Here is a 25,492-nt window from a genome sequence, read left to right on the forward strand (position 1 = left end):
CTGTGTTTTTCTCTTCATTGCAGTGTATGAATATCAGCAAAATTTCCTTGCGCCATATGTTTTACTGTAATTTTATTAGTTTCATTAACAAACATTCACCTGCAACCGGCCCAGAGGCACCAGAGCAGATCGCTTACAGCAGCTAACGTTGCAGCAACCGAATGTTGTTTCCCCTTCATAAACCTTGCTAATGTACTTACCGGGAGGTCTTACTGCTCTGCCCGAGTTCTGTACAAGACAGAGATCTCCGATTTAACCAGGAGCCAAAAGTTATTCCTCCAAATCCATATTTAAAACAGATTTAGGGAAGTACTGAAAAAATAGGCTTTGAAACGGTCGAGGCAGCCTGGGCGGTCGCTGCCCGGGAAGAGGGGTTGGCACAAACATCACGTCCTCGCTGGGCAGCACAGGGCGGCCTTCTCTCCTGCGATCTACTAATAAACATTTTTATTAATAAACTTAACAAAACCCACGCATCGCCAACAGGACCTGGGAGATTTAAAGGTAGGAACACAGATGGTATTTCATTGTCAAGCTTGGTCATTTGTGCCAAGGATATTTTTCCTTCCTGTATAAATCATCCTATAAACAGCAAGGTGAACATGAGGAGATTTTAATTTCTTTCCTTGAAGTAAGTGGTAACTACATCCAGGAGCAAATTTTGAGATGAATGATCTGAGGAGATCTGGATCTGGAGAGTTCTACTTCCCTCATTTTGGAAGGTTAATTAGAAAGGACAAAGCTGCTGCAGAAGCAGTAGAGCATTCATGTACAGCATTGCGCTTGGGCCATTTTGTACTGAAAAGCGGCTCACACATGGTCATCTCTAGGCAGTTCTTGCATATAAGGATGCTGAACGGTCATCTAACCATTTTAATAGAGAGGAGAAATAATTTATGAGAAATTGGGTGTCCAGCTAATGTTGCCTGCTGTCCAGCTCCAAGAATTGGTTTGCACCAACTTCAGTTTCCTTATTTGCGTTTCCTTGGTCAGGCTTTTAAAAGATGAGGTTTTCTCCTCCATTTGTGGTAGATTTGCATGGCCATATGGTGTTTTTCTTTGCTTGTATACACAGAACTCATGCCCAGCACAGGGACTGAAGTAGTCATTTGCTTTGTAGCATGGAAAGGAGAATGGTGGCAAAACTGAGATAGCTCTAAACCTTTTTCATTTCTCTTGGCTCTCTGGCTGTAGGCATTTTCCTTGGGAAAAGAAGCCTTTTAAGGTTCATTATCCAGGGGCAGAATTTAGCTTTTTCTTGTCATATTCATAGAGCGTAACTGCACGCGTGTTTGTGTGCCCAGGCTCCGTGTCCAGCTGTGACCCTCCTGGGGTTCGTTCCTTGGGCTGTGGAAAGATGCTCTGAAGCCACTTTCTTCTCGTATCCTAGAAAAGTAAATTCCCAGAATTGCTGTGGATTGGTTCAGTCTTCCCAGCGGTGCAGGATAAACAACCTTCCTGTAACTCACCAAACGGACGAGGCCAGCCTGGAGAATGCAGAGGGACGAGGGAATGGAAGAAGCAGTGAGAGAGGCTGTACTGGTCTGGGTGGTGTGTTCCTCTGGATAAGGCCTGGGAGCTCCTGGGACACGGGTGCTGGTGCCCACATGTTCCTCACCCATCGTGTTGTGGTGAGGAGGGAAAGGACAGAGGAATGCGCTGCTGGGCTTGTGTCAGCTGTCTGGTTTTAGCCTTGATCTTAACCTGCCCTTCCCTGGGCCACCGGCGCAGCCGTGCAACTCCATCTCGTGAAGACTAGGACTTAGAAAGCAATAGGTGTAGGTGACCCTGCTCTGGCGGGGGGGTTGGACTAGATGATCTCCAGAGGTCCCTTCCAACCCTGACCAGTCTGTGATTCTGTAATATTTAGTCCATGCTTAAAAGACTGTTCTCCTAGTCTCCTACCTAAATTTGTAGTAAAACCAGAAAGTAGAGCAGTGGGAGTGCTTTGTCCAAACTGTGTGCCAGAGAGAAAAAATGTAGCCCGTTTTCAAGCATCCTGAGCCCATGAGCTTGAGATCCTCTTTGCATGTAATAGGTCTCCTTGTGACTGTGCAGTTGAAATTCTCCTGTCTGTACCTGATTTTGGAGTCTTTTCTTCCTTGCAAAGGTAATGACGCTCATGCAGAAAGAGCTCAAGCAACGCTTTAATGAAGAGAGACTGGATTTGTACTGGGAGCTCAGTATGAATTTTGATGTTGTCACATTACCTTGAGAAAAAGGCCCAAAACATGGAAAATGTACAACATCAAGTGCTCGTGCAGTGAGATTCTGAAAATCTCAACGTGCAGAGTGGATGTATTTTTGCAAGTGAAAAACCTAAAGATTCTGGTTGCATGAGCCCTCCAGGCCCTCAAACTGCAGAAAACGTGAACTGACTAATAAAGAAACAGCTTAGCTAGTTACACCTGCGAGCACCCTGTCCTCCTGCTAATTCATTTCTTATCTTGTGGTGATTAAGAGATCAAAATCCTACAAATTCAGTCAGATCCTGTCTTTTTTTGAGTGCATCCTGCGGGTGAAAGGGTGTCATGTACTCTGTGCCTGTGTCGTGAGAAGGCAGCTTACTTGTTGGGAAAATGCTTAAATTGTCGTAGCCTCTCAATGAGCAAGAAGCTGCGGTCTAGAGGCTGATACTCAGTTTCTGAAGTGCTTGCTGCGGCTGGGCAGAATTCTTGTAAATCTTAACAGAAGGAAAAAAAATCCTAAATTATCAAAAAACCAACTAAACAACTGTATTTTAATAATTCGAAGATCAAGGAGTCAAATAACAAATAGGATCATTTTTGAGAATACTGTTTCTTCTCTGTGATGAAAATATAAAATAATAAAAAGGAACTTGAATTGCAAGCGGAGACTGAAATGCTGCAGCGACTTGAAACGGGGCTGATGGGTCCCTACAGACCGATGGTACAAAAAGATCACCACAGCACACAGCAGAGCCCACACAAAGGTTAGAGAAGAGTTGCACTTACTAAGCAGATCCTTGGCCAGGAGTCCAATTACTCCAACTTCAAAGTCAGGAAACGGGTTGCTTCTGCTTGACTTGTGACCCAAGATTATCAGTTCTTTGCGTTTCTATAGATATTTGGCTTCCCTACAAGTGCCAGACTTTTTACAGCTTTTTTTCTGTATAATTTTAGCGCATAAATGGTGATGTACCTGAAAATACCAACAGGTGATTACTCCTGACTATCAAGTGTCCTTATCCACGTGTGAGGTTGGTGTCCCAAGGGACTGTGCCCGTAGGGGCCCCTGGAGGTGACCCAGCAGACAATGCTCTGTGGTGCTGTGGGGTCTGCAGCCCTTTAGCATCCAAGTGCACCCACTGAACTTAAGAATTATTTTAAATGTCAGTGTTTAAAAGCTGTCTGCGTGCAGCTATGCGAAGCAGCAATTAGCATTAACCTACAAAAAGTTTTCTTGCTCCTGCAAAACACAGAAATGGCGCATTTTGGAGTAACTGTTCCTGATACGTTCTCACTTTAGGACCCTTTAGGTCCATAACAGCCCCTACCCTTCCCGTCGGCCTTCTGCTTATCATCCCTGTTGTGCCCTGCCTGTCCCTCGGGCAGGGCACGGGGTCCTGCAGCACCGTCTGCGGGCAGGTGGGCGACCTACTGGGGGTGCCCGGCCGGGGGTGGAGAGACTTGGCTTTACCCCGTGCAGCGCCCTGGGGAGGCCATGGCTTTTCCAGGAGGGGTCTGGGTGACCCTCCTGATGGCCCATGAAGGGGACCATAGACGTGCTCTCAGCCGCTTCCCCTCAGCCTACAGAAGACTTTGAGGCAGCAGGGTTTGTCTTGGCACCGTTGATGTTGGCATGGCCACGATGGTGGTGTCCGCTCTCTGTCTGCCTCCTGACATGCAGCCATGCATACTTCTTCATGTCCATGCTGAGGCTTTCTCAGGATAGGGGAATCCGCGGATGTCTATGTTGCATTTTGGGAGCCTCACTTGAGCTCCTACCCTTTGAATTGTACTTTTTTGTCAGCTCTGACAAAACCAAGTTTAACTAATAATATACAGCCTTTTAAGAGTCATGATTAGCTAAATCCCATTTACCATTTGTGCTGACTTTCCAAAGGAGCCGAGGAATTACAGCCATTTCTTCTTATTCACTTTAAGTGTTTTCACTGTAAGTGTATTCTGGCTACATTAATCTGTGACGACAATTAAATATCTGCCTGGTGCTCATAAGGAATCAGTGAGGGGAGATTTCAGTGGAAGATTTTCTGTACCAGTCTTTGAACTGAATCTGTATCTGATCTCAGAGGATTGTAGGATAGACAGGAAACAATTTACCAGGGCTCCAATGGAAACTATGCTAATTCACTCCTTCAAATCTTTTCTCACTCACTGGAATTCAATGAAGAATGGGAATCATGAAGAAAACCATAATCTTAAAGTTCAATGCTACAACAGGAGAGATTTTTCATTGCTTTAGGGGAAAAAAAGTTACGCAGGAGGAGGAAGCTTTGAATATAGATATGCTGGAGCATTGTCATGATCTTCAATCTTGACACAATATTACTCTGCTGTACCAAAACCTATTTTAATATGTCTTGAAATAAATGTCACCCTTGAAGTTTTTACCTAGAGATCTGAGGAAATGCAACGCTGCTCTGAATTGCCATCTAAGAAAGGGTTCACATCCAATGCTGTGGTAGTTAAAATGCAGATGTTCTGGTGAAAACTTGCTTGAGGATCGGGAGTCGTCTGTCCCGTCGCTCGGCTCTCGGTGCACCTCCAGGATGCAGGCTGGCTTTGCTCGGCACCAGCCGCAACGGAGGGGTGGGGGGAGCATCCCTGCATCATTGCCTGCCCTGCACTCCTTCACCCGTGTTCGTCACCTTAGTATATGGCAAATGAAGTCCATTCAGGATCCTGATCCTGAACTGTTCCTGACTGAGATGCTTTTCAGCCTGTGTCAGTGTTACAGAATCTAAATAAGGGAGTACACAAGGAACAGTCTTCCTATAGCTTAGTCTGTTCTTTTCCATCCCGACTGCATGCTGATTACGGGAATAAGAACATATTGTGGAGGAGGAAGCTATTTCTGGATGCTAGTCAAGATTCACTAGACCTGGGCTGACTTCTGACAGCAGTATCTCTCAGAAGCAGATGGAACATTTTCTGGGGGAAAAAAAATCATTTAGAGGCTCCATTCACAGGAGTGATTTTCACTAAAGAACTCCCTGAGGAAAGGGAGATGGAAGGGAGGCTGGAGGGCAGGCAGAAAAGCCTTCTGATATTTCTTGCTTTGTGCAAAGCTAGAGCAAAGTGAGGCTGATCTAGTTGTGCTTCATTTTATTTTTAGTCAGTGGGTTTGGGCAGTGATAATTAATCACTGGAAGAGGGCTGGGATTATACCGCGGTATCCTGAAGTATCTGTTTTATGTGGCGGGGGTGATAGGTGACCTTTGCCTGAAATGCATTGTCAGTCCAAAAGCTCTCAACTGTGACTAAATAAAATAGATACTGTAAAGATTTGGCTTTTGTTGGTTGTTTGGTTGGATTTTGTCTTGTTTTCTTCCCCCAGGCAGTGCTGGCACTCCAGTGATGTTCAACAAAAATGGTGATGCACCGGGACGCTACGACATCTTCCAGTACCACACCACCAACACCAGCACGCCGGGCTACCGCCTCATCGGCCAGTGGACGGATGACCTGCAGCTCAACGTGAGTCTATTTTATTATTTGTTTGCACTTTTTTGTCAGGTACAGTCACTAAACCTTTTTTTCATCCTGCAAAAATTAACAGGGATCTTTACTATTTCTTTGCAGCTACATAATGCTTCTTTTTTTTTTTTTTTTGCATGTTATCTTCTTTTACTCTGTCCTGCAACCTTCCCTCTGTACCCTGAGTACCAAAACTCCTCAGACTAATAGAGGCATTAAGTGGTCATGCAAATTTTATTCCTTTTGTGTGTCTGAAGTCTCTAGTTGCAAACTGGGAAAATGAAGCAGTAACGCGTTGTGGTTTGAAACCAGTGGGCTTTCATTTGCAGATGCTTTTCAGTTTTTCTAGTTACATTCTTCAGTTTTTCTAGTTTTGGGAAAGCTGAAGCTAAATGTTTTTTTGAGTGACTCATTTTTCCGCTGTTACTTTCAAGCACGTAGCAAAGATATCCATATGAATGAGATGGCCTTTTTGTAATGACGCCTAAAGAAAAACAAGCACGTAAGAGCAGGTGATCAAAGACCCCCAAGATACTTTGATGTTTCCTAGATGAAAAAAACATGACTGGTGGCTGAGAAAGCTGGAGACTCTTGTGTCAGCTTCGTCCGTACGAGGATGGTCTGTGACATGTCTCTGGAGATCTGGGTTCAGGCTTCCCGCTTGACTTTGCGCGAGTTGCTTGAGCCTCAAATACATGGGGAAATAGGGCTGGTTTAACCTTACAGTTGTTTGACTCCTCGTGGATCATTATTAAAGCAAAAAGACTGTGTTTGCAGCTCAGTTTGACTGCTCTTCAGCAACAGAGCCTGAATAAAATCAGGGTATTCCTGAAGTGAAATGCCAGTTGCTACAAAAGGGTTTTCTTCTCTGGGTCAGAGTTCCCCCATGAGGTTATGCTGGCTCCCTCTCCTCGCGTCATCCATCCTTGCTGTGGTACGGCTCCTTCCCCACCTCTGCAGCCGCATTTCCTCGGAAAAGTGTGCAGGGTGAAAGGCAAGGCCGGGGGAGTGCAGTCCGGTCCTGACGCGCGCTCCAGAGGGGGCCAGGACATAGCTGGCACGCGGCGGGTGGTCACAGCAACTGTGGCGTGTGCCGGAGGTCTCTGCGTGTGGCCCTGGCGCTCCGCTGGCTGCCCTTGGGGGGACGGGACCCGGTAACCGCAGGGAGATCCGAGCTGCCGTTCCACCTCCGCGGCTCCACAGCTGGGGTGCGAGCCGTGGGCAACCGAGGTAGATCAAAACTCCATCATTTGGCGCGTAACCGAGCACAGGGCCCTTTCTCTTTCTGTTTTTAATGTATTCGTGTCTTTTGTTAAATGAAGTCATGGATGTGAATTACCAAGGGTCCAGTCTTGGAGACTGACCACAATATTTTGCTCTTCTTGCATTATGGCTCATTTTGATTTGCTGTGTGCTCTTTCAGTGTTTTTCAGCTTTTGATGTTCTATTTAAGGAAAACTATATTAACTTGCAATTTACAGTTCTTTTAGCAAAAATATTAATATTTTATTAAGTAAATTCTTCTTTATATAAACTATGCATCCTGATTCATTAAAATTTAAAGCTAAATTAATGGAGCTTGATTTCTATTCCTGTTGTTGTGTTAAATGTTTCCATAAAAAGCACACTTTCCTCACCCTCCTATCCTCACGGCTATAGGCTTCTACCAGTAGTTGAGATTCGCTCAGTTACTTCCCTTCTCCTCACTTATGGGTCCTAGTTCCTCACGCAGGATTAGCATTCCTGTGATAGTTCCTGTTTGTATTTTCTTTCAATAATAAAGAAAATTGTGGAGTTTAGAGAAGTCAAGGATACTCTAAAATAACCAACCAAAATAATAGCTACTATTTAATACATCCCAGGCAAAACTGCCCGAGGCTACAGTTTGTCTTCAGTAATTATTGTGAAGATAACACTTCAGGATGTGTTTCCCCAATCCTTATTTCTTTAATGCCAACATAAGAGTGGAAACAAAAGAAAGGATGTTTGGTGAGAGTGCTACTTTTAATTTAGAAAATGCTGAAGTGATGCTTTGTTTTCCGAGCGACTTGTCATCTTGGGCAGTCTGGTTTAGTTCTGTGTGTCTGAATTTCCTTGGTTACAAAAGAGAAAAGTGGTTCTGCCCTATTCTGCGGGCCTTAACGGTAAGGACACTCCGGATCTCAAAGGCGGTAGGTAAATAAGTGCCGAAGACCGTCACAGGTGAGGAAATATTTTCTTCTTTATTATTGTCCCCATTGAAAGAAGAAGCAAGAACATTTTGCCATTCTATTTCCCAGGAAGTAGCGCCGCTGTTCAGTCTGTCATCGGTCTGATCTACAACGGTGTCTGTCACCGTCCCATTCTCACAGTATTTTGAGGGAGAGGCAGAAGTAGGGGAGCACAGGGCTGATTAATCGTGGTAGCTGTACCATGATTTGTCATGTAAAATTACAGAATAACTTCTTTTTACATTCCTCTTCCTATTGTATAAGACAGTAGATAGACTGAAGAGATCTTTAACAACGTATTTGCAAGTCTTAAAATATGCTGTATCAGTTTGTTTTCATTTTGTCGTCGTGAGTTGATAAACCTGGTTTTACAAAATGTCTGCGGCTGCCTGTGTATTTCTTTCAGTCCTGAGTGCTTCTCCACATCTTTGTATCACCTTTGCTTTTTTATGTCTGGCAGAAACGTTCCGTGGAGGCAGAATTCTGCTCCCTACGCACGCGGGAGCCAGACTCTGCTCTCCCTTTCGCAGCTTTGTATGTGCAGTGTCTCCTCTGAGCCCAGTTGACTCACCCGGGATTTACATTTATGTATCTGAGGTCAGACTTTGGTCGATAACCAAGAAAATATTTTATGACTTTTCACTGCCGCAAACTTGGGATGTAATGTAGTTTTTACGTAAGGATGGTATAATCACCAGATTTTCTTTTGCTTGCTTGATGTCAGCAACCTAGCGCAGCTCTGCCTAGGACTCAACGCATGATTTAGTAACAATTTTGGCTGTATTTCACAGATATCTACGCAAGGATAAAATGAGCAGATGTCTAATTTTAAATGGCTTGGCCAGTATTCCGTGAAAAACCATTGCAGAGCTTTGTTCTCCCCGCAGTGAAGTTGTGATTACAAGATGCCCACCCACCTCCCAGAGGAGGTCATGGCAGAGCACCTCCTGCCTCCCTCTCTTTTATGAGGATTATGTCAACCTCTGTCAGCTCCTTTTCACACACACACACCCCTCCCTTTGCAGATTTAGTGTGCAATATTTATCATTTGTGTCCTTCTGCAGTTTGAAATGCTTTGCCCTGAATTTTAGGATCGGAAATTTGGCCGGCTGCACCCCCATTGACGTCCAGGACCATGACCCCCACAGCCTGTTGGACAGCAAAGATACAGCTAATGCAATCAGACAGTAAAACTGTTGACCACACTAATATCAGCTTCTGAAACCGGGGTTGTGTTTTCCTGTGCTGGTGTTAAGGGTACACGCATGTATTGCAAGGCAGTTGCATCATTAGGAGAACTGTTTTGGCTGTATTTAGCTTTAATGATGTGTTTCAAAAGCGAAAAGTGCTCATGGTGAAAAGGAGACGATCTACCGTGGGGAAAAGGAGATGTGTGATGTACCAGCTGGTTTGGGGTTGCTTTGCCTTTCAAATGGGTACCTTTTTGTTTTTTGAACTTTAGCAATAACTAGATCTCTCATGCTTGTGCTGGTGGGTCACGCGTGAAGGCAGAGTGGCCTGGAGACACAGGTTCTGCTTTCATGCCTTACGTTTCACTTCGCGTTTTAGGAAGATAATTAACTCTCTGTGCTCTGTTTTAGCCCGTGCATACCACAGATCCAATAACAACAGATGTCTTCTTGACGTGAGGGCCTTTATTTGTTAGTCTCTGTCAGGTACTATGAGGTCGCTCAGCAGGAGGCACTGTAGGAATAGAGGGACCCGGCTGACCAGCTCTGATAGGGGGCTGCCGTCTATGAGGGCAACTTCCAGTGCTTTGAAGTGCCTGAAAAGAACAGAAAGACATCTCTCCTGGAGGAACTGATGTGCCTGAAGGAGAATGAAATGGATCACTCCTAGAGGAACTGCAGCTTCTCATGGGAAATTTGGTGATATTGCTTCTCTTTCTCTATATAGAGTTAACTCAGCAGGTCCCAGGTTTATTATGTGTTCACATCCAAACCTCTGCAAGCATCCCTGGACTGTCAAAATCCAAAAATAAAGAAAACAATCCCTGTGAAATTGTTGAGTCTTATTTTTCCAGGGATTTGTCTTCCGCATACCCTACCGCAGCAGCATTCTCCATCATGTTCCCCGTGACTCCTTCCCATAGTTGCCTCCACAATTTCCCTGCAGTGCCTGAGCTCCCTCCCACAGCCCTACAGCATTTGCTGTGCAAGCGGCAGCCAGTATCGGGGCTGCCTTCGAATTACGCGTACGCCAACTGGTTGGCTGGCTGGCCCAGCCCAAAGGGTGAGAGAGATGCTCAGTGTCAGTGGATCTTTCTTCTAACTCCCCGCTGAGTTTTACCAGTCCTGCCGACACATCCTTCAGGAACCTCTGCTTGTAGCAAATGTGCTTCAAACTGGCCGGCAGGTTCGAAAGATATTAGGAAGAAGGATGGATGAGCAGACAGAACGTGCATATGTTCCACCTCCTTCAATTTTTCTTCTAAAATGATAGCAAAATTTAGAAATTTCCAACAGTTATGCAGAATGAAAAGTAAAGTAAAGCTAGACTTGTTGTTAAGTGTTTTTGTTAAAAATGTGATTTATGCAAAAGCCTTGCCCAGTAAGTAGACTGCTATTGGATTTGGACAAGCAGGCAAACCAGTTCAGTCTCTTGTATCGCTGAAGGGAGTGGCAGACTTACATTTGACCTAAAAGCCGGAGTTTTGGCCTTTCTTCCATCTCTACCCTGTTTTCCTATTTCATACTGACAAGCTTTTGGGTGTCATTAAAAGGCTGAGCTTGTTCAAAGTTTTTGGTTTGAGTGGCTTAGTCCTGGTTTGGCTGTGCCGGCGTGGCCGAGGCTGAGCCTTGAGCGGGCTGGAGAGACCTGTCCGGTTGCGTACAGACACCAGCTGCTCCCCGTCGTCCAGCGACAAAGGAGTTGTTGGGGTATTGAGATCATCCCGTGTGCTGGACTAGAGGTCTTGGCTGAGGAGCAGGGAGGAAGCTCTCCGTGGGGGAAGAGCTCCCGCCTCCGTTGCGTGGTGGAGCACCCAGCTGAGACGGGGCGTTCATCTCGTACCGTCCCTCTGCAACTCCCGATGTGGTGGTGGTGGACACGAACGCCCCGTTTCACCTTCAGCTTCATCTTGGTGAGTAGTGAAATGGTTACGGGAGACCTATTCATTTGCCATTAGAGAGGGATATCTTCCTAGAGCAAGCAAACATTGGGTTGGGGTTTTTTTTCAGTTTGAACGTCTAATTAATGCTGTACTCCCAGCCTATTAGTGTCCACATAGGGGGCATCATGTTGTTTTAATTGCATCGACATCTCCAGCTTGTCAAGTGCGCTCTTCCAGCCCAGTGTTGTGGCTCATACTGGTGCCGCTGGGCACTCGGGTGCTGATCAGACGCCGCAGCACATTTTCAGGATGGCTGAAGAAGGTGTGTCCTCCAGTGACAAAGAGTGGTGGTGGAAAACACGATGCCCTGTCCACTACTACGCTGTAGAGATTTCAAGTAGCTCTCACTCAAAACGTGTTTCTCTTCCAAAGCATCAGACAGGGTTAACTGTAAGCTCCAGAGAAAATTAAAACATTTCTCTGAGTAATTTGTTTGCAAACAGAAACAAATACATATTAAAGATGCCTAAACATACTGTGGTGAGAGACAAACAAAAAAAAATCTGTATTGTTTTATAGATGTGCCCTTGAATTGTAAATTGTTTAGTCGCATGAAGCAGCGTACAGCTTGAAACATGACTGCCAGTTAAATGGAGTCTTTTGCATGCGGCGTGGGGCGGGCTGGCTGCGTAGCAACCCCGTACGCTTCTCTTTGTTTCCTCCAGCCATAAGTGATATATTGCCGCAATCTTTCTAAACAAGTGCTTGGAAGATTAATAGTATTGATAATTATCAATAAGGTTCCATAAACACGTACGTTACATGGATCTGACTCCCCTTATAAATCCTGGCTCATGTTATACGGTGCGGAGGAGATCGCTGTGTGCTTATTAATAACTCCCTCCTCCTTGGGGAAACAGCTATATTATGTTGTTTTCTTCACTGTGGGTTCGGGCCACTATTTTAGAGGAGCGTGAAAAATGGAAGAAAAGTCTTGCTTTAAAGAAAGTACCCTTCCTGTACCGCAGAGTGTCTGGTGTGGGAGCAGAGCCTGGGCTGGGCACGGCAGGAAGGTCAGCTTTCGCCCCCGGCGGCGGGGGAGCCGTGGCGGAGCCCCGGGGCGCAGGGACGCTCTCAAAGCACGTCACTGCAAAGAGAACTTCCCCACTGCAGTTCTTTTCTCCCCTCAAATACAAATTTATTAAGTACCTTTGTAATCACCTGTGCAATTTATACAGACCCTGCGCACTTCAACGCCTGTTGAATCTGTTTGGGCTCAGACTAATCTATTTAAATGCCATAAACGGCCCTGTTACAGACTTTGGAAATAAATGTTACAAATAGCGAGGTAATGAGAAGAGTGATGAAATCCCTAACCTTCTGGCAAGAGACCTCTACGTACCTGACTTTTTTTTGTAAAATATTCAAAATGGCAATTAGATCCAAGCGACTACTGAGTGAAGTTTGATGCTCAGGAACATTGTGCCAACAGATGGTAGTTTTTCTAAAATAATGTGTTCAAATTTATTGCTGTTCATTGTTTTTTGGTTTTGGTTTTTGGTTTTGGTTTTTGGTTTTGTTTTGTTTTTCTTAGGAGTAGAGCATGTTCGGAGCAGATGGATTTTTTTCAGAATATTTTGCAGCAAAAGAGAAATCTGGCTGGAGCGTCTGCAAATTTCAGTGTATTGAAAGTCTGGGATTTCCCCAGTTTGTGGTGGAAGGAGAGGAAAAGGGCCTCTATGTAGCCAGTTAGAAGGTTTTGCTTCAAATAGAAAGAGATGAGAGAATTTCACCACAATGACCATCGGGTTGTTTTGAGGGGCTTTTAGACGCTTTTAAAAGAGTGTGTTTTGAAGCATTTATCAGAAATTTAAAAACAGAAATTTGGCACCTCCCAATGGAGACAATTTCAGCTTAAACAATTTGACCTTAGTGAAGTTGTGTGTAACTGAAAGCACAATTGACAGCGTTATCAGGTCTACCTCCTATGTGCATGGGATGTATAATCCCAAAACCCCTATTTACAAATATATACTAAAAAATTTGTTTACATGCCTTTATATGTGTACAGGTGGATGGATGGATGTATATATATACACAGACCTTTGGAATATATAATCATTAAGATTTCTGTAGGTTTGCAACATCTGAGTAAGCTTAAAATCGTAGTTCAAAGATTACGTCAAGGTAGATAAAAATTGGTATCAATTTCCTTTCTCATTTCAGTTATTGTCACATAAATTGGCCCTTGTAGTGTCATTTCCTATTCCTGTTAGGGACTGGAATGAGTGGCTGGTACAAAGATAATACATCTATATTACAACCCGGAGCCTGAAATCTTGCGAGCTGGTGGGTTGACAGGAGGTATGCATTATTCAGGTGTTAGACAGGCTCATTAAACAAATTCAGCAAATGAATTGCTGAATTTGGGTGTTATTTAAAATTAAGATTTTAAGTATTAAGCCTGATTAGTATGTTTTGGTTTTGTACGTCAGTGCAGAACCGTGAGCTTTCAGCTGATGCAGCCACTTGTTGAAAATGACCACCGTTTACGTTTTTAATGAAATTGGCTAAACCCTTAGATTTAATTAGCTCTACATTACAGCATGTTGCCATACACGGAGATGCAGTTGTGTCCAGAAGTGACTGGGTGTCTGATAGCTGCAAAAATATGAATTATTTTAGCCACTGTTGCTTCATTGACATTTTTGGAAAGTAACTGAATCTGGGCTCTTTCTTTCCCATGGAAACACTGCTCAGGCTGCGCTGCTCTCGGTGAGCTGCCGCGGCTGCTGCCCCTGGTCCTCCGCTGGGGCCGTGTCCAAGTGCAGTGGCGTTCCTTATCTCCTCAAGGCACTCTTTGGAAATGTTGTTCTGCCCCAAAAGAACTAGTTTTATGGTACAGAAAGAAGTTCTGGACTGCTTCTTCAGGCATTTATGCCCCACTGAGATGAATGAAACCTTCCTGAAGGCCCTCTCCCCCCTCATGGCACAGTTACTGACACTGCACCTTCTGCTCCCGTGACCCCGGTCCTGTCCCACCACCCACCTTTCAGTGTTGTGTCAAACTGGCACTGGGTGACACGCGACGACCGTCTCACTCATGGGGCCGCGGAGGAGTTTGGCTCTTTGGGAATTGTCTCACAGCACAAACACCACTACTAAATGCAAAGTCCTTCCAGAAAGGTCCACAGGCTGTTGGCAAAGCTCTTCGCCAGAGCTGGGCATTGCTGAGCTCAGTCTCCACTGTGCCGTCAGCCAAACAGCATGCACACTCCAGTTAGAAATTTAAAGGTGAATAATTACATCAGCGCGTTACTAAAATACATCCAGACTACATGTTTTGGCTGGTGAGTTCCCATGCCCAACACGTCAATAGCTCTAATGTATACTGTAATAATAGATGTTGTTTATTTTGTTCTGTCATTAGATTCTGTAATCTTTCATTGCTCATGTCAACCATGACCGGCATGAACACCTTTAATTATCTTAACTTGCAGAATTAACTTTCAGCCAACTGGAAGGGAATTTTTCAAACCACTGGCCCGCTGAATGGCCATATGCTAATTCCTTAGTCCTCCAGCGGGTCTCCAACACGCGCGCTAACAGGCAGCGGGGCTGAAATCACGTAGGTCCTGCTCACAAGCTGTGATCGCAGCCTGACGTGGTAAGTGCTCTTGGAATAAAACCGATGCGGTTTGGAGTACCGCAGATGGTTTTGACGCGTTAGGTTTAGAAACGGCTGCTGTAAATAATTTTTATTCTTATAAGGGCACAACCTCAAAATACGCGATAGTAACCATGTGAATCAAGCAGCACTTCTGCTGTAGCACAGAAGAGAGCTAAACAAGTCATTGCAAATTATCAGTAGGTGCAGATAATCCCATTTGTACCTGTGCTTGCTTTGGAAAAAGTTGCTGGCAGTGCAGGTTGTAGTCCAGAGAACCTCAGAGTGTGTCTCAAAGTGTCCTTCAATAGACTTGTGCCAAACATTTAACATGTGATGCCAAACTAAACCAGGAAATCTTGGGAGCAGCATGATGTTGACTGCATTAGCAGCTGCAGATGCGCAATAGAAGGCTGAGGGTTTGTAACCTTGGCAAACAGTTTGCGTGTGCGCTGCGGCATCTGGTCCCCGGGTGGTAGTCCTGCACAGTCGTCCCGCAGCAAGGTCTTGTAGGAAGTGACTCAGAAATCCTGCCAGGGTGGCACTTTTTGGTATGGGGAAAGTAACTTAGAGAACTGGAACGTTAGGAGGCTTTGACAAGGTTAGGCGTGAATTAGCCTAACAGAACCGACCAGGAGAACAAGTACCCGCAGCCCTCGGTCACCATCTGCAGAATTAGAAAATAATGCACAAAGAGAAGAGCCAGACCGGTGTGGACCCCTTGCCTGTCTGTTACGTGTCACCCTTGAAGATCATGAAAACTGTATTTTTTTTAAAAAGAAAGGTTATTCAGTGAGTTAAGCTTTCTTTATAGATTTTTGCTTTCTAAAAAGAGGAAGGCAATGGTTAAATCTTACACCTCACTCTGAAAACTAGCTCAGACTTGGAATTAAAGACATGAAATGTCATTTCCTCTTTGTTATTGACCCATTTTGCCTAGGCAGTAATGTATACCGCATGAGCTGTGCTACCTTAGGCAACGTAAAGTGAATTAAGCTATATCAGCTTTTGGCAACTCTGAGCATTGGTATAATTTTCCTCCAGGTTTAAGAATGTCACAAGGTACAATGTTTGTCGGAGTATAAATGCTAAGAGGAACCAGGCTGAGAGAAAGTCTAAGATGTATTACATATCTTTTCAAAGATAGGAAAAAACCAGAAAGGTAAGGAGCTTATAAATCTGTAATGGAAAAAAAATTACGTAGCGGAAGACTTGGTGACTTCAGAATTTCCTTTGTCCCATGTTGTTCTCTTAGCCGTGAGAAGAGAATAGCCGTGAGCCTGTTATGCTCTGAGAATGAGTAAGGGAAGAAATAGATTGTCAAAAAATAAATCACTGTGTTTTTAAAATAGGTGATGGTTTTGCTTCTACACACGGCTTCTTAAATCCTTTTCTGCAAGTCTAATGTGTTTTTGTCAGCAAATATATTCAAGAGCAAATACTTTGCAGGGATATTTTATGGATAATTAACAGGTATGGTTGCTTTTGGCAGGAGTAATAATGTCAGTTAGTGTGTTACTGAGGGTGTAATATTCTTTTTTTCAATGACAGATGTGTTTTGTGGTGTTTGGAGAAGTTCACCCCGCTATGTAGAGAAAAACACTAAATATGTGCAGCAAAGCCGCTGTTGCTCACGGAGCAGCTGCCCTCCCGGCGCCTCGGGAGCGCAAAGCAGGGTACAGCGACTCGTCCAACAGCACATCAACACTCCCCGTTTTGCAAATACCTGTCCGGTGATGTGAGAATCATAGAATGGTTTGGGTTGGAAGGGACCTTGAAGATCGCCTAGTTCCAACGCCCCTGCCCTGGGCATGACACCTCCCACCAGCCCAGGTTGCCCAAGTAGAAAACTCAGGTTTCTAGTTAGCTCCATGGTGGTGTTCAGCTGTGGTCTTGCCAGACTTCTCCATCCTTCTCCCGCCTTGTGTCAGCCCGCAGGACCACCGTAACGCCTGCTGTAGAGCTGCTGCCCCGCTTGGCTCTGCCCGTGCCTTCAGCTGCTTCGTCGCCCTCAGGGGTGCGGTGAAGGAGGGCTGCTTCTGGCCACGGGTAATCTCCAGTGGCACAGAGATGCTGGAACAGCTTGAATGTTCGCATCTCATCCTTGCCCTGGCAAAGGAAAGTTGACAGAAAATATTATCTCTGTTTAAGTCTTTGAGCTGCAGGCGGGAGGTACGCAGAGAGCTGTGATTGGCACGGTAGGCAACGGCAAGCCAAGGCTGTGCTTGGAAAAGAAAAAGGTGTCAGTGAAATAGTCATTGAAGTTCTGCTTCTGGATCAAACACATGTAATTTTTGTCTTTTCTGTTGTAAAATAAGTGTAATCTTTTGTCCTGAAGGTGGTGGCCGGCAGCGCGGAGGCTGATGTCTAGCGAGCTGTGCAGGGCAGCCACCGAGGCGCTGGTCACGCTTCTTTCTTGGACATCTCCTTTCTTACCCACTTTGTATTTCCTCTCACAGTTTGTCTGGTGCGGTGGAAGGTTTTTGGTATCGCCGTGTCTGTGGGTCGGGAGTGCCTGGTGGTTCCCTCCCGCAGATGGGGATGGAGCGGGTGGGGGTGCAGATCAAGGGTGCGTCCTGAGAGAAAGAGCAAAAAAAGTTTTATTGTTGTGCTGGAAATACACGGTGGTTGCTGGTGAGATGTTTGTGTTTCAAGAATTGGGGTGTGCTTTCCATGTGCAGCGGGGGTGTGCTGCCATCCTCCCATCACACCGCTAACCTCTGACTCTTGGCAGCAGCCACAGGCTGGCTCGATGTCTCCGTTTTTACTGAATTTGCACGTAAATTTTTTTAATGTATTGTATTAACAGATACGGGAACTATTGGCTTAAAGCTATTTTTGTAGGTCCAAACCATAATCCAGCTGGGTTTTGCAAAACAAAATTTTGTTCCCACACAGCTGCAAGCGCCAAGGATAGTAGAGCAGAAATTATGATGATTCCATAATATTGCGCCTGTTTGCTTTAGAGGGGAGAAAAAAACCCCATAAAGGGTGCTTTAAAAGCTGTGCACACATCAGAACCGTGTGAACAGTCCTCCGAGTTTCCAACATTTAAGCAAAGCATAAAGGTTCCTGACAGAGAACATGTATTGAGTGGGTCAAAAATAATCACTTTTGAAATGTCCCTGAATACGAATTTCTGTAGAAAATCGACATGGTTTGCGGCAAGACTATAACATTGGATATACAGCGTGCATTTTAATGTGTCTCAAGCTAATCGTTCACATGATAGGCAATAATCGCCCCAAACAAACAGCTGCAAAGGGTCTTTAGCCTGCTCTTAAAACTTTAGGGCAAGTCTTTATTTGCTTTATTTTCCTTTTTCATTTGTTTCTTTTTCCGCTAATCTGAAAACGTACATTCTATATGAAAATGCTTTGCTAAATGGTTCCCATGAAACAACCGTGTTTACTTGCTCGTTGCACCTCTCAGTGGCGCGGGGGATATGTGTTTGACCATTAAAAGCAGCACCCGAGCACTGGCTCCCACTGGTGACCAGCATCAGATATTTTATTCCATCCTGGGGGGTGCCTGGCGCGGGGCAGTGCCGGCTTAAACCTCCCTTTGCCAAAGCGGATCTCAGGGGGGCCCTTTGCCTCTCAAAAATACAGCTGGAGAAGGCGGCACGGGCTTTGCCTCCTCCATCCTCGTCAAACCCGGTTGGAGTTCATTCCGGATGGGTCCCCCCTCACTGGGGGGCGAATCCCACTGCCCGCTGCCCGCCCTGCCCCGGGAGAGGGCGGCACGCCGGGACGCTCGCCAGGATTGTAATGCAAATATTACCCTGTGCGTGGGGAGGAAAAGTCACTGCGTTGGAAAGAAAGCGCACAACTGGGAGCGTGTCTTATGGTTAAATATTTAGGGCGCTTGACTGGAGGGAGGGAGGGATTGGTTCCTGTCTTTCTCTTACTTTTCAAAGAGATGGAAGGGGGGGGAGAGAATGGCCAAGTGTTGTTTTACTATTGCTTTAGTATGCAAAAAATGTGATGAGGCACAAAATTTCGTAGCTTTGCAAGGTTAATGTAAAACGACAAAAAAACCTCCACAACCCAAACCAGACAACTAGAAAAAGCCCAACCCCCCCTCAGACTTTTTTTTTTTTTTCTTCAGAATTTTAGTGGAATTCCAACTAGACCAACACCATTACCATTTAAGGCAGGGTGTGATTGGAGAGCCAGTACTTTTATTCCTATTAATTTCGATATTAAATCCATGGAATGGTCTTCATTTTCAACCTACACTGCTGGGTTTTTCCGTGCCATTCCTGATGCCATGTGCCACTCCCGTGCAGACCGCACTGGTGTCCCACACCGCTTTCGGGGCAGAAGCAGCCGCCAGCATCAGCCCTGGGCCACCTTCCCTTGCAGTGACCACCCGGCACAGCCGCGTCCCCCTCCTCTTCCTCCCCCGGGTCGGTTTCAGCGAGACGCAACTGTGGCGTTGATGGAAGAGTGGCCCCAAGTGCAGAATAATTAAAGTCCCATCAGCCAACCCTAATTTTCTGTATAGCATCTACAGTTCTTCTAGGGACCGATTGACTGAGTATAACCTGAGCAGGATAATTTAATAGCATTAATAAAGCTGTAGCAATCCAATTAGGGCCTAAATGAGTTAGGTACTGAGTTTCACTCAGAATTTTGTATTTCTTTCATCTTGCTGCCTCGGCCTGTGTGTCATTATGCCATGCACGCGAGGCATGATGAGAAAATTACTGTACCATTGATGCTGATTCTTTAAAAAGGGAAAACCGGGACCAAATAATTTGACTAGCAAATAGTGGTCTTTGAATCAGCTTGGGAATTAGTAGGATAAATAAACTAAAGCATTTTGAGTTGGCAGGCACTTGAAGATAAATGCTATCCAAATTACACACATGCCATTTGGTACATCTCTAGTTATTACCCTTTCCGTTTTGAAAGTAGTATATCAGATTTGGCAGATGTATTCCTTTTTCACAATCGTAAATAACAGGAAAAAAGAAGTTATTAGCTCATAAGCAGAGATAAACAAACATAAAGGGCTAATCCTTTCCTCGAAACTTGGGTAAGGTCAACTCATGGCTATCCCGTGAAAAATAACACGGAAAAGGAGTTTTCAGGAGAAAAATCAGAATTCCTGGATGTGCTTCTGGATGTGCCATTGTCATCCAGGCTTGCTAATTAAGACTTAAACTTGCCAATCGCTGAGCATTATGAACGTGTTAGAAACAGGCATTTGAACATTTGATTTTGACTGCTTAAATGGTAAGCAGTTGCTTTGCCCTAATGTTGAGCTATTTTTGACATGCTTTGGTACTTTGGATTGCGTGTTTCTCGTCATCCTGCGCGACGACACCCTTCGGCCGCAGTGCTGTAGGACGGGCAGGGAGCAAGTGCAGAACTACAGATAGGCGGGAAGTTCTGGTGGAGCCAGTGGGCACCTGCTAAAACTGTGTGCTGATGGCTTTGGCCTCTCATCTCACTGTGCCACGGCTTTATCACACCTGACAGTGTCCTTCGTCCTGTTTATCAGGTACAGAAGTATTCATCCACTATTCATCATCTATTTATCATCTACTATTCATCATCTATTTATCAGGTACGGAAGTATTCATGCATTCATCTACCACTCTGAGATCTTTGGCTGGAAAATAGCACGGGGGTCAGCTGGGCCATTGTGGCCTTCTCTGGTGGGAGTCACACAAAAGGTGGCCTTATCTAATTATTTACTGTAAACCTCATGACATTTAAGTTTATTTATATTCTAGCTGCGACATGGGTATGTTTGAAATAAGATACATGCGAACATGTCCAACCATCCTAAAAAGCAGAAGAAACTAAAGATCTGAAATACCTTTGATTGACAGGAACTTTAAACTAGTGTAAATTTCCAGGGATGAAGGAGGGTGATCCTTTCCTAGGATATTTAGCTCTGTAGACCGAGTCAAAGAAAGAGTCTCGGCTCAGCCAGTTTGTTGGTAAAGGTGAACCGAAACAGTGCGTGTAGAAGGTGTTTCTGCACAGCGCTCATTTTGAGTGCTCATGTCCTCTGTGCCTCTCGGCTGCTGAGGCACAGTGCTTGTCGTCTGCGTGTATGATCAGCTTTCAGACGCTGCTGCGAATGAAGGCTATTGTATCGCTTATTAGTAAAAAATGTCTGGTGCTTTCACTCCTGTCTGTCACTACCAATTTTAAATCACTGAACTTTCCTCTCTACAGATCTCTCTTGAGAAGAATATTTTTTTGAAACATTTGCAAAAAAATGTGAAAAATACTTACCCGTTTCTGAGATTCAATCTAGAAAAAATTACATTTTTTCTGAGTAAAGCTAAAGTGCTGGTCTGGCTCAAGGGTGGGCACAGACCTTCGTGGCAAGGAGCTGCACGTGGTCATGGCCATGAAAATCCATCTCATCAGGCCAAGCTGGAGGGCTTCAAAAAATCACACTTGCCATGTACTCAGCAGAGAGTCCCTTTGGCAAGTCTCACCGAGCATCCTAGTGAGTGTGGTCCTGGCTCAGGGGGATGCCAGAAATGGGGAATTGAGGCAGGAAAGCGCTGGAGCCTCCTGGGAGCGGGGTAAGGCACCTGCGAGACAGGACTTGCAGGACTTCTGACGCTGGGAGACTTCAGCATTAAGATTACTTGTCTGTGGTCCACGCAGTGTGAACCAGTAGCTGAACTAAGAGAGGTTATTATTTTTCATAATCCCTGCTGCCACATTAGTTGGATCTTTCCCCCCAAAAAAGCTTTAAGAGCATTAATGCTTTTTTCAGGTAAATTCTCCCTTGTAGCTGTGTCTCTTGAGTAACCTGCCGGTGATTTCAAGGTGATCTGTAGTACAATTGAACACTGAAGGAAAGCTCCAAGTGAAATCAGTTGGAGTGTCACTTGATGAAGGCATTTCGGGCTCGTCCCACAGTGAGCTCTCATTTTCCCCATACGAATCTGAAACTGATGTGCAAATATCCCCTTAACGCTGTGCCATAGGTTTTTCTTCCCCCCTCCCCAGATGCCTTTAGAGCACCCTTCAAAAAAAGCACAAAACCAGATAATTTGCGCTGCACAGGTTTGCTCAGTGCTTGGTTGCCGCAGGAATTGAAGGAAAGCACTTGGGGACCAAACTTTCCCCTGAAAGTTGGTTGAGGGGAAAAAACATGTTGTTGATTGAGGGGGAAAAACATGACTGCGGCAGAATGAACAGCGATAGCCAGCGAGGGCTGGTTGCATTAATTTTCAAATGAATACATGATATTCTGAAATTAAGCCCAGCGTGTGATAATGGCAGCGTTGCTCCCCATGTGGGAGATGTTATTTCCTGCATGTGAAATATTAAGGGCACCGCGAGCTTAGCCTGTTTTGGGAAACAGGGAAGACGACCATCAGACTGGCCTCTCTCTTGACCAGTTTGCCACTGGGCTGTGCTGGGAAGGAAGCGCTGGGCACAAGCCAGAGGGCAGCGGCGTGATCCCCCGACCGCCCCGGCGCTCAGCGCTGGGCTGGGAGCCGATGGCAGGAACCCGCCTTCTAAGCCACTTACTTAAGGATGAAAAATTGTCTTGGATTGCCTCTTCTTCCAGAAGCTAGATTTGCTCTAACCTATCAACTTAAATAGATAAGAATTGCGTATTATAAATGCACATTTGGAAGTACATGCTCTTTTTTAATTAAAAGAAATTGTGCAGGGGAGGCAGGATGAATACCGAAGATGCATGGTCCATCCCCTTCCATTAGGGAGAAGACAACACAAAGCTGTAGCCAGATATGAAAACATTAAAATAATTAATTTTCAGTTTTATTGTGTGTCAACAGAAATGTATGATAATAAGCATTTTTGCAAAAATTGTAGATTAAGCATTTTTCTCTGCTTCGGTGTTGTGCTAAAAATGTCCTTGGTTTAACGTAGAACAAACAGCCTTTGGATCTCATTAAAGATGTTATTAAGAGTGCTCAGCGTAACTTGCTTCTGGTGTCCTTAAAGCAGGTAAGATTGGTAAAAAATGATGACAAATATTAAATGAAAGAAAAAGTAAGATCAGAAAAGGAAAGAGAAAAATAAATGAGGTTTCTATGTAGGTTAAGAACTGCTTATTAGGAGATCACCAAAAAGGAGTTACAATGTAGGAACAAAAGTGATCTTTTTAGTTGAAGTTTAAATCATAATTAACTTAACGTGTTAAATACAATGTTGATGCAGACGCTATGCAGACTTTTATACGTGTACTCAAACACCAACTGTCCTTTACTCCAGGTGGCAAGGAGTAGTCAGGAGTAGTCAGGAGAGTTTTTACTCGTGATAGGTGACATAGAGCTGAATGTTCAGTGCGAGAAGAGCGGAGCGGGAGGGAGCCTCTCCCCGGGGTGCCTGCAGGTATCGGAGGCATTAAAATGAAATTCGAGTTTTCTTACTGGGGAAATATAGCAACAGACAGCTGACCTCCAGCATTGCGGTTTAAGCCTCCACCAGTTACCCACTGGAACACTGGTGTACCAGCCCCGACGGCGCTGGGGGTGCTGACCCAGGCGGTGGCCCGACAGCATCCCCCGCATGCCAGCGCCGCACAGGGAGCCCGCAGGAACCCGGCGAGCCCATCCGCCTCTCCCGAAAGCTTTAAGGAAAGATCTTTTCCGCACGTGTTGATACAGCACTTTGCGCCGCGGGATCCCTGCCCGCGCCGGGGCTTCCCAGGAGCTGTCACAGCAGCCATGGGAGGAAGAAGTTGGAGCTGGGCGGACCCTGGGTGAGGCTGATCCCGGGGGCATTTTGCTGGTTGATGGGTGTCTGGCTGGCCAGGTGGGAAGATGAAGCTCTGGCGCTGTGGGAATGTTGTCAGGGTTTCTTGACAGCGTTTCTGATTGGTGCTGACGATGAAAAATTGTGAGTTTTTTGGCTGGAAGACTCTGAGAAGTGATGAGTGTCCATCACCTTCAATTAGAAAGTTGTGATTCGCTCGTCCTGTGTGTGTTCATGGACAGGACACTGTCTGTTCCCACAGCAGTCGTTGTTACATTAGGGCAAAGCCAGAAAGGGCAGCAGTAGGAGAGACTAAAACAAAAAATATATAAGGCCGTTTAACTTCTGTTTATAAAGAAGATACATCAGAGAGGTTTAAGATAATTAATACAGCAGAGCAGGAATACTTAGAAGATTTTGCTCTTCCTCTAAAGTAGCTTTCTTTTGAAGTGTCCCAAGACACCTAAAAACACTCACTAGCACAAACTGCGACGTCTCTGGTGTCGGGGGGGAAACAGCGCCAGGCTGATGCTCCGTCTCGCTGATAAAGTGTCCCCGGGGAACGGCACTGAAAGAAGGGGAGAAAATCGCTGTTCCGAGGCAAGGGTGAGCTGCAGAGCTCGGGACCAGATCTCGGATGATCGGCACCCCCGTCCCAGCAGGGATGCTCTTTTGGCAGCTGGGGATGAGGTTCAGACACCGCTGTCTCTGGGGCTGCTGTTTGACGCATCATCCTTCTGCCCTGCACAGATGTTTAAAGCCGCTTTGACGTAGCTGGAGTTTGACTTAGGTTTAAAGCCGGAAAACAGAAAGAGAATGAAGAGGGGGGAGTAAGCTTGGCCTTTACCTGATTTAGGGGTGCTGGGGCGTAACTGGGCTGACACCCATGCTGAGGGCACCCAGGTGACGGGGCTGACTCCGGAGTGGGGGGTGAGGGCCAGCGCAGCCGCGTCCTGCGAAGGGGCTGGGGAGGGACCGCGGCTTCCCAGAGCTGCTCTGCTGCCGCTGCCAAAAACAGTCGTTCTGTTTAAATAGATGGGTTTTTTTTAGTTTCTGGTGATCTTTTGTGCCATCCTGAAAATGCTTTAAGCCTTCATCTCTCCAAATAAAGCGATTTGTTCATCACAAGCGAAAAAAAAAGCATGGGGATTTTTTGCCTCCATCACCTTGCAGGCTCTGTGCTTGTCCTAAGGCTTTTCTGTCGATCCCCTGTGGGCACTGAAATTAAAATAAGTTACAGTATGAGGTGATGCACCTTATTTGCTGTGTCTGGGGAAGTCATTGGAGTAGCTTCACATCCTTCTCTGGTAGTTTGGCTTATCGTTGCTGTGATCTGTTTAAGGGATTTTAGTTGATATTTTGCAGAAGGCTCTGTTGACTATGTGTTATTGACATATTCTTAGCTTAAAACCATTATCATGTTAAAGCCCCGGATTTAGAAACTAATTACCAGACATTAATAGCTAAGCCCTGAGAGCGAAGTCATGCAAATATTACTATCTGTAAAGTTGAATATACAAAAACTGTTTGAACTGCTGACTTAGTAACTGGAGTCTAAAAGCAATCTGCAAGGTGGCAATAAATCTGAGCACAATCCTCCACAATTGTTTTCTAATGTGTCCATGAAATTAATGGCACAGTTATGAAAGTCGCATCAGGGAACATGGCTATTTTTTTTCCCCGAGTAGGTTAATTATCACTAATGTAATTATTTTTGTACTGATTTTTATTTTAATCAAACATTGCGTGAAACAATTTAGTTCAGAACAAATAGCTTATTACAGAAATGTTTGTGGTGGTGAGAGAAAAAGCAGCAATGTTTAAATTATACACATATATTGAGTTACTTTATTCATTAAAATGAACAATTATGTTAGGCCTTATGAGACAGACTAAGCATTTCTTGTTAATGTTTGTTCTGTAGTGAACATAATGAGAATTTATATTGGAAATGGATCCCATCCCTCTAGCTCAAGGCACTTACGAACTGGGTGATATGCAGGAGTTGGCAGAGCTTGGGGAAAAAAAGAGTTAGAGTCACCCTCTAACCGAGAGGGATGCTGCGTTGCCCTGGGCTTGTGGGAAAGGCACTGGGTCTGGGAGGGACCTTTTCCTTTCCTTTTCTGGGTTTTGTGTTTGGTTGAGTTTGG

General features: G+C 45.1%; 1 protein-coding gene across 1 annotated transcript in view; it reads left to right on the forward strand.

Annotated features, from left to right (window-relative positions):
• GRM7 (glutamate receptor, metabotropic 7) overlaps positions 1-25,492 on the forward strand; it is a 318,538-nt gene that overhangs the window by 247,151 nt on the left and 45,895 nt on the right. Inside the window, 1 exon segment of the mRNA XM_009882884.1 lies at positions 5,542-5,681. Within this exon segment, the coding sequence (XP_009881186.1) occupies positions 5,542-5,681 (140 nt within the window).

Source organism: Charadrius vociferus, unplaced genomic scaffold (genome assembly GCF_000708025.1).
Source record: "Charadrius vociferus isolate BGI_N301 unplaced genomic scaffold, ASM70802v2 scaffold433, whole genome shotgun sequence".
Lineage (NCBI taxonomy): Eukaryota > Metazoa > Chordata > Aves > Charadriiformes > Charadriidae > Charadrius > Charadrius vociferus.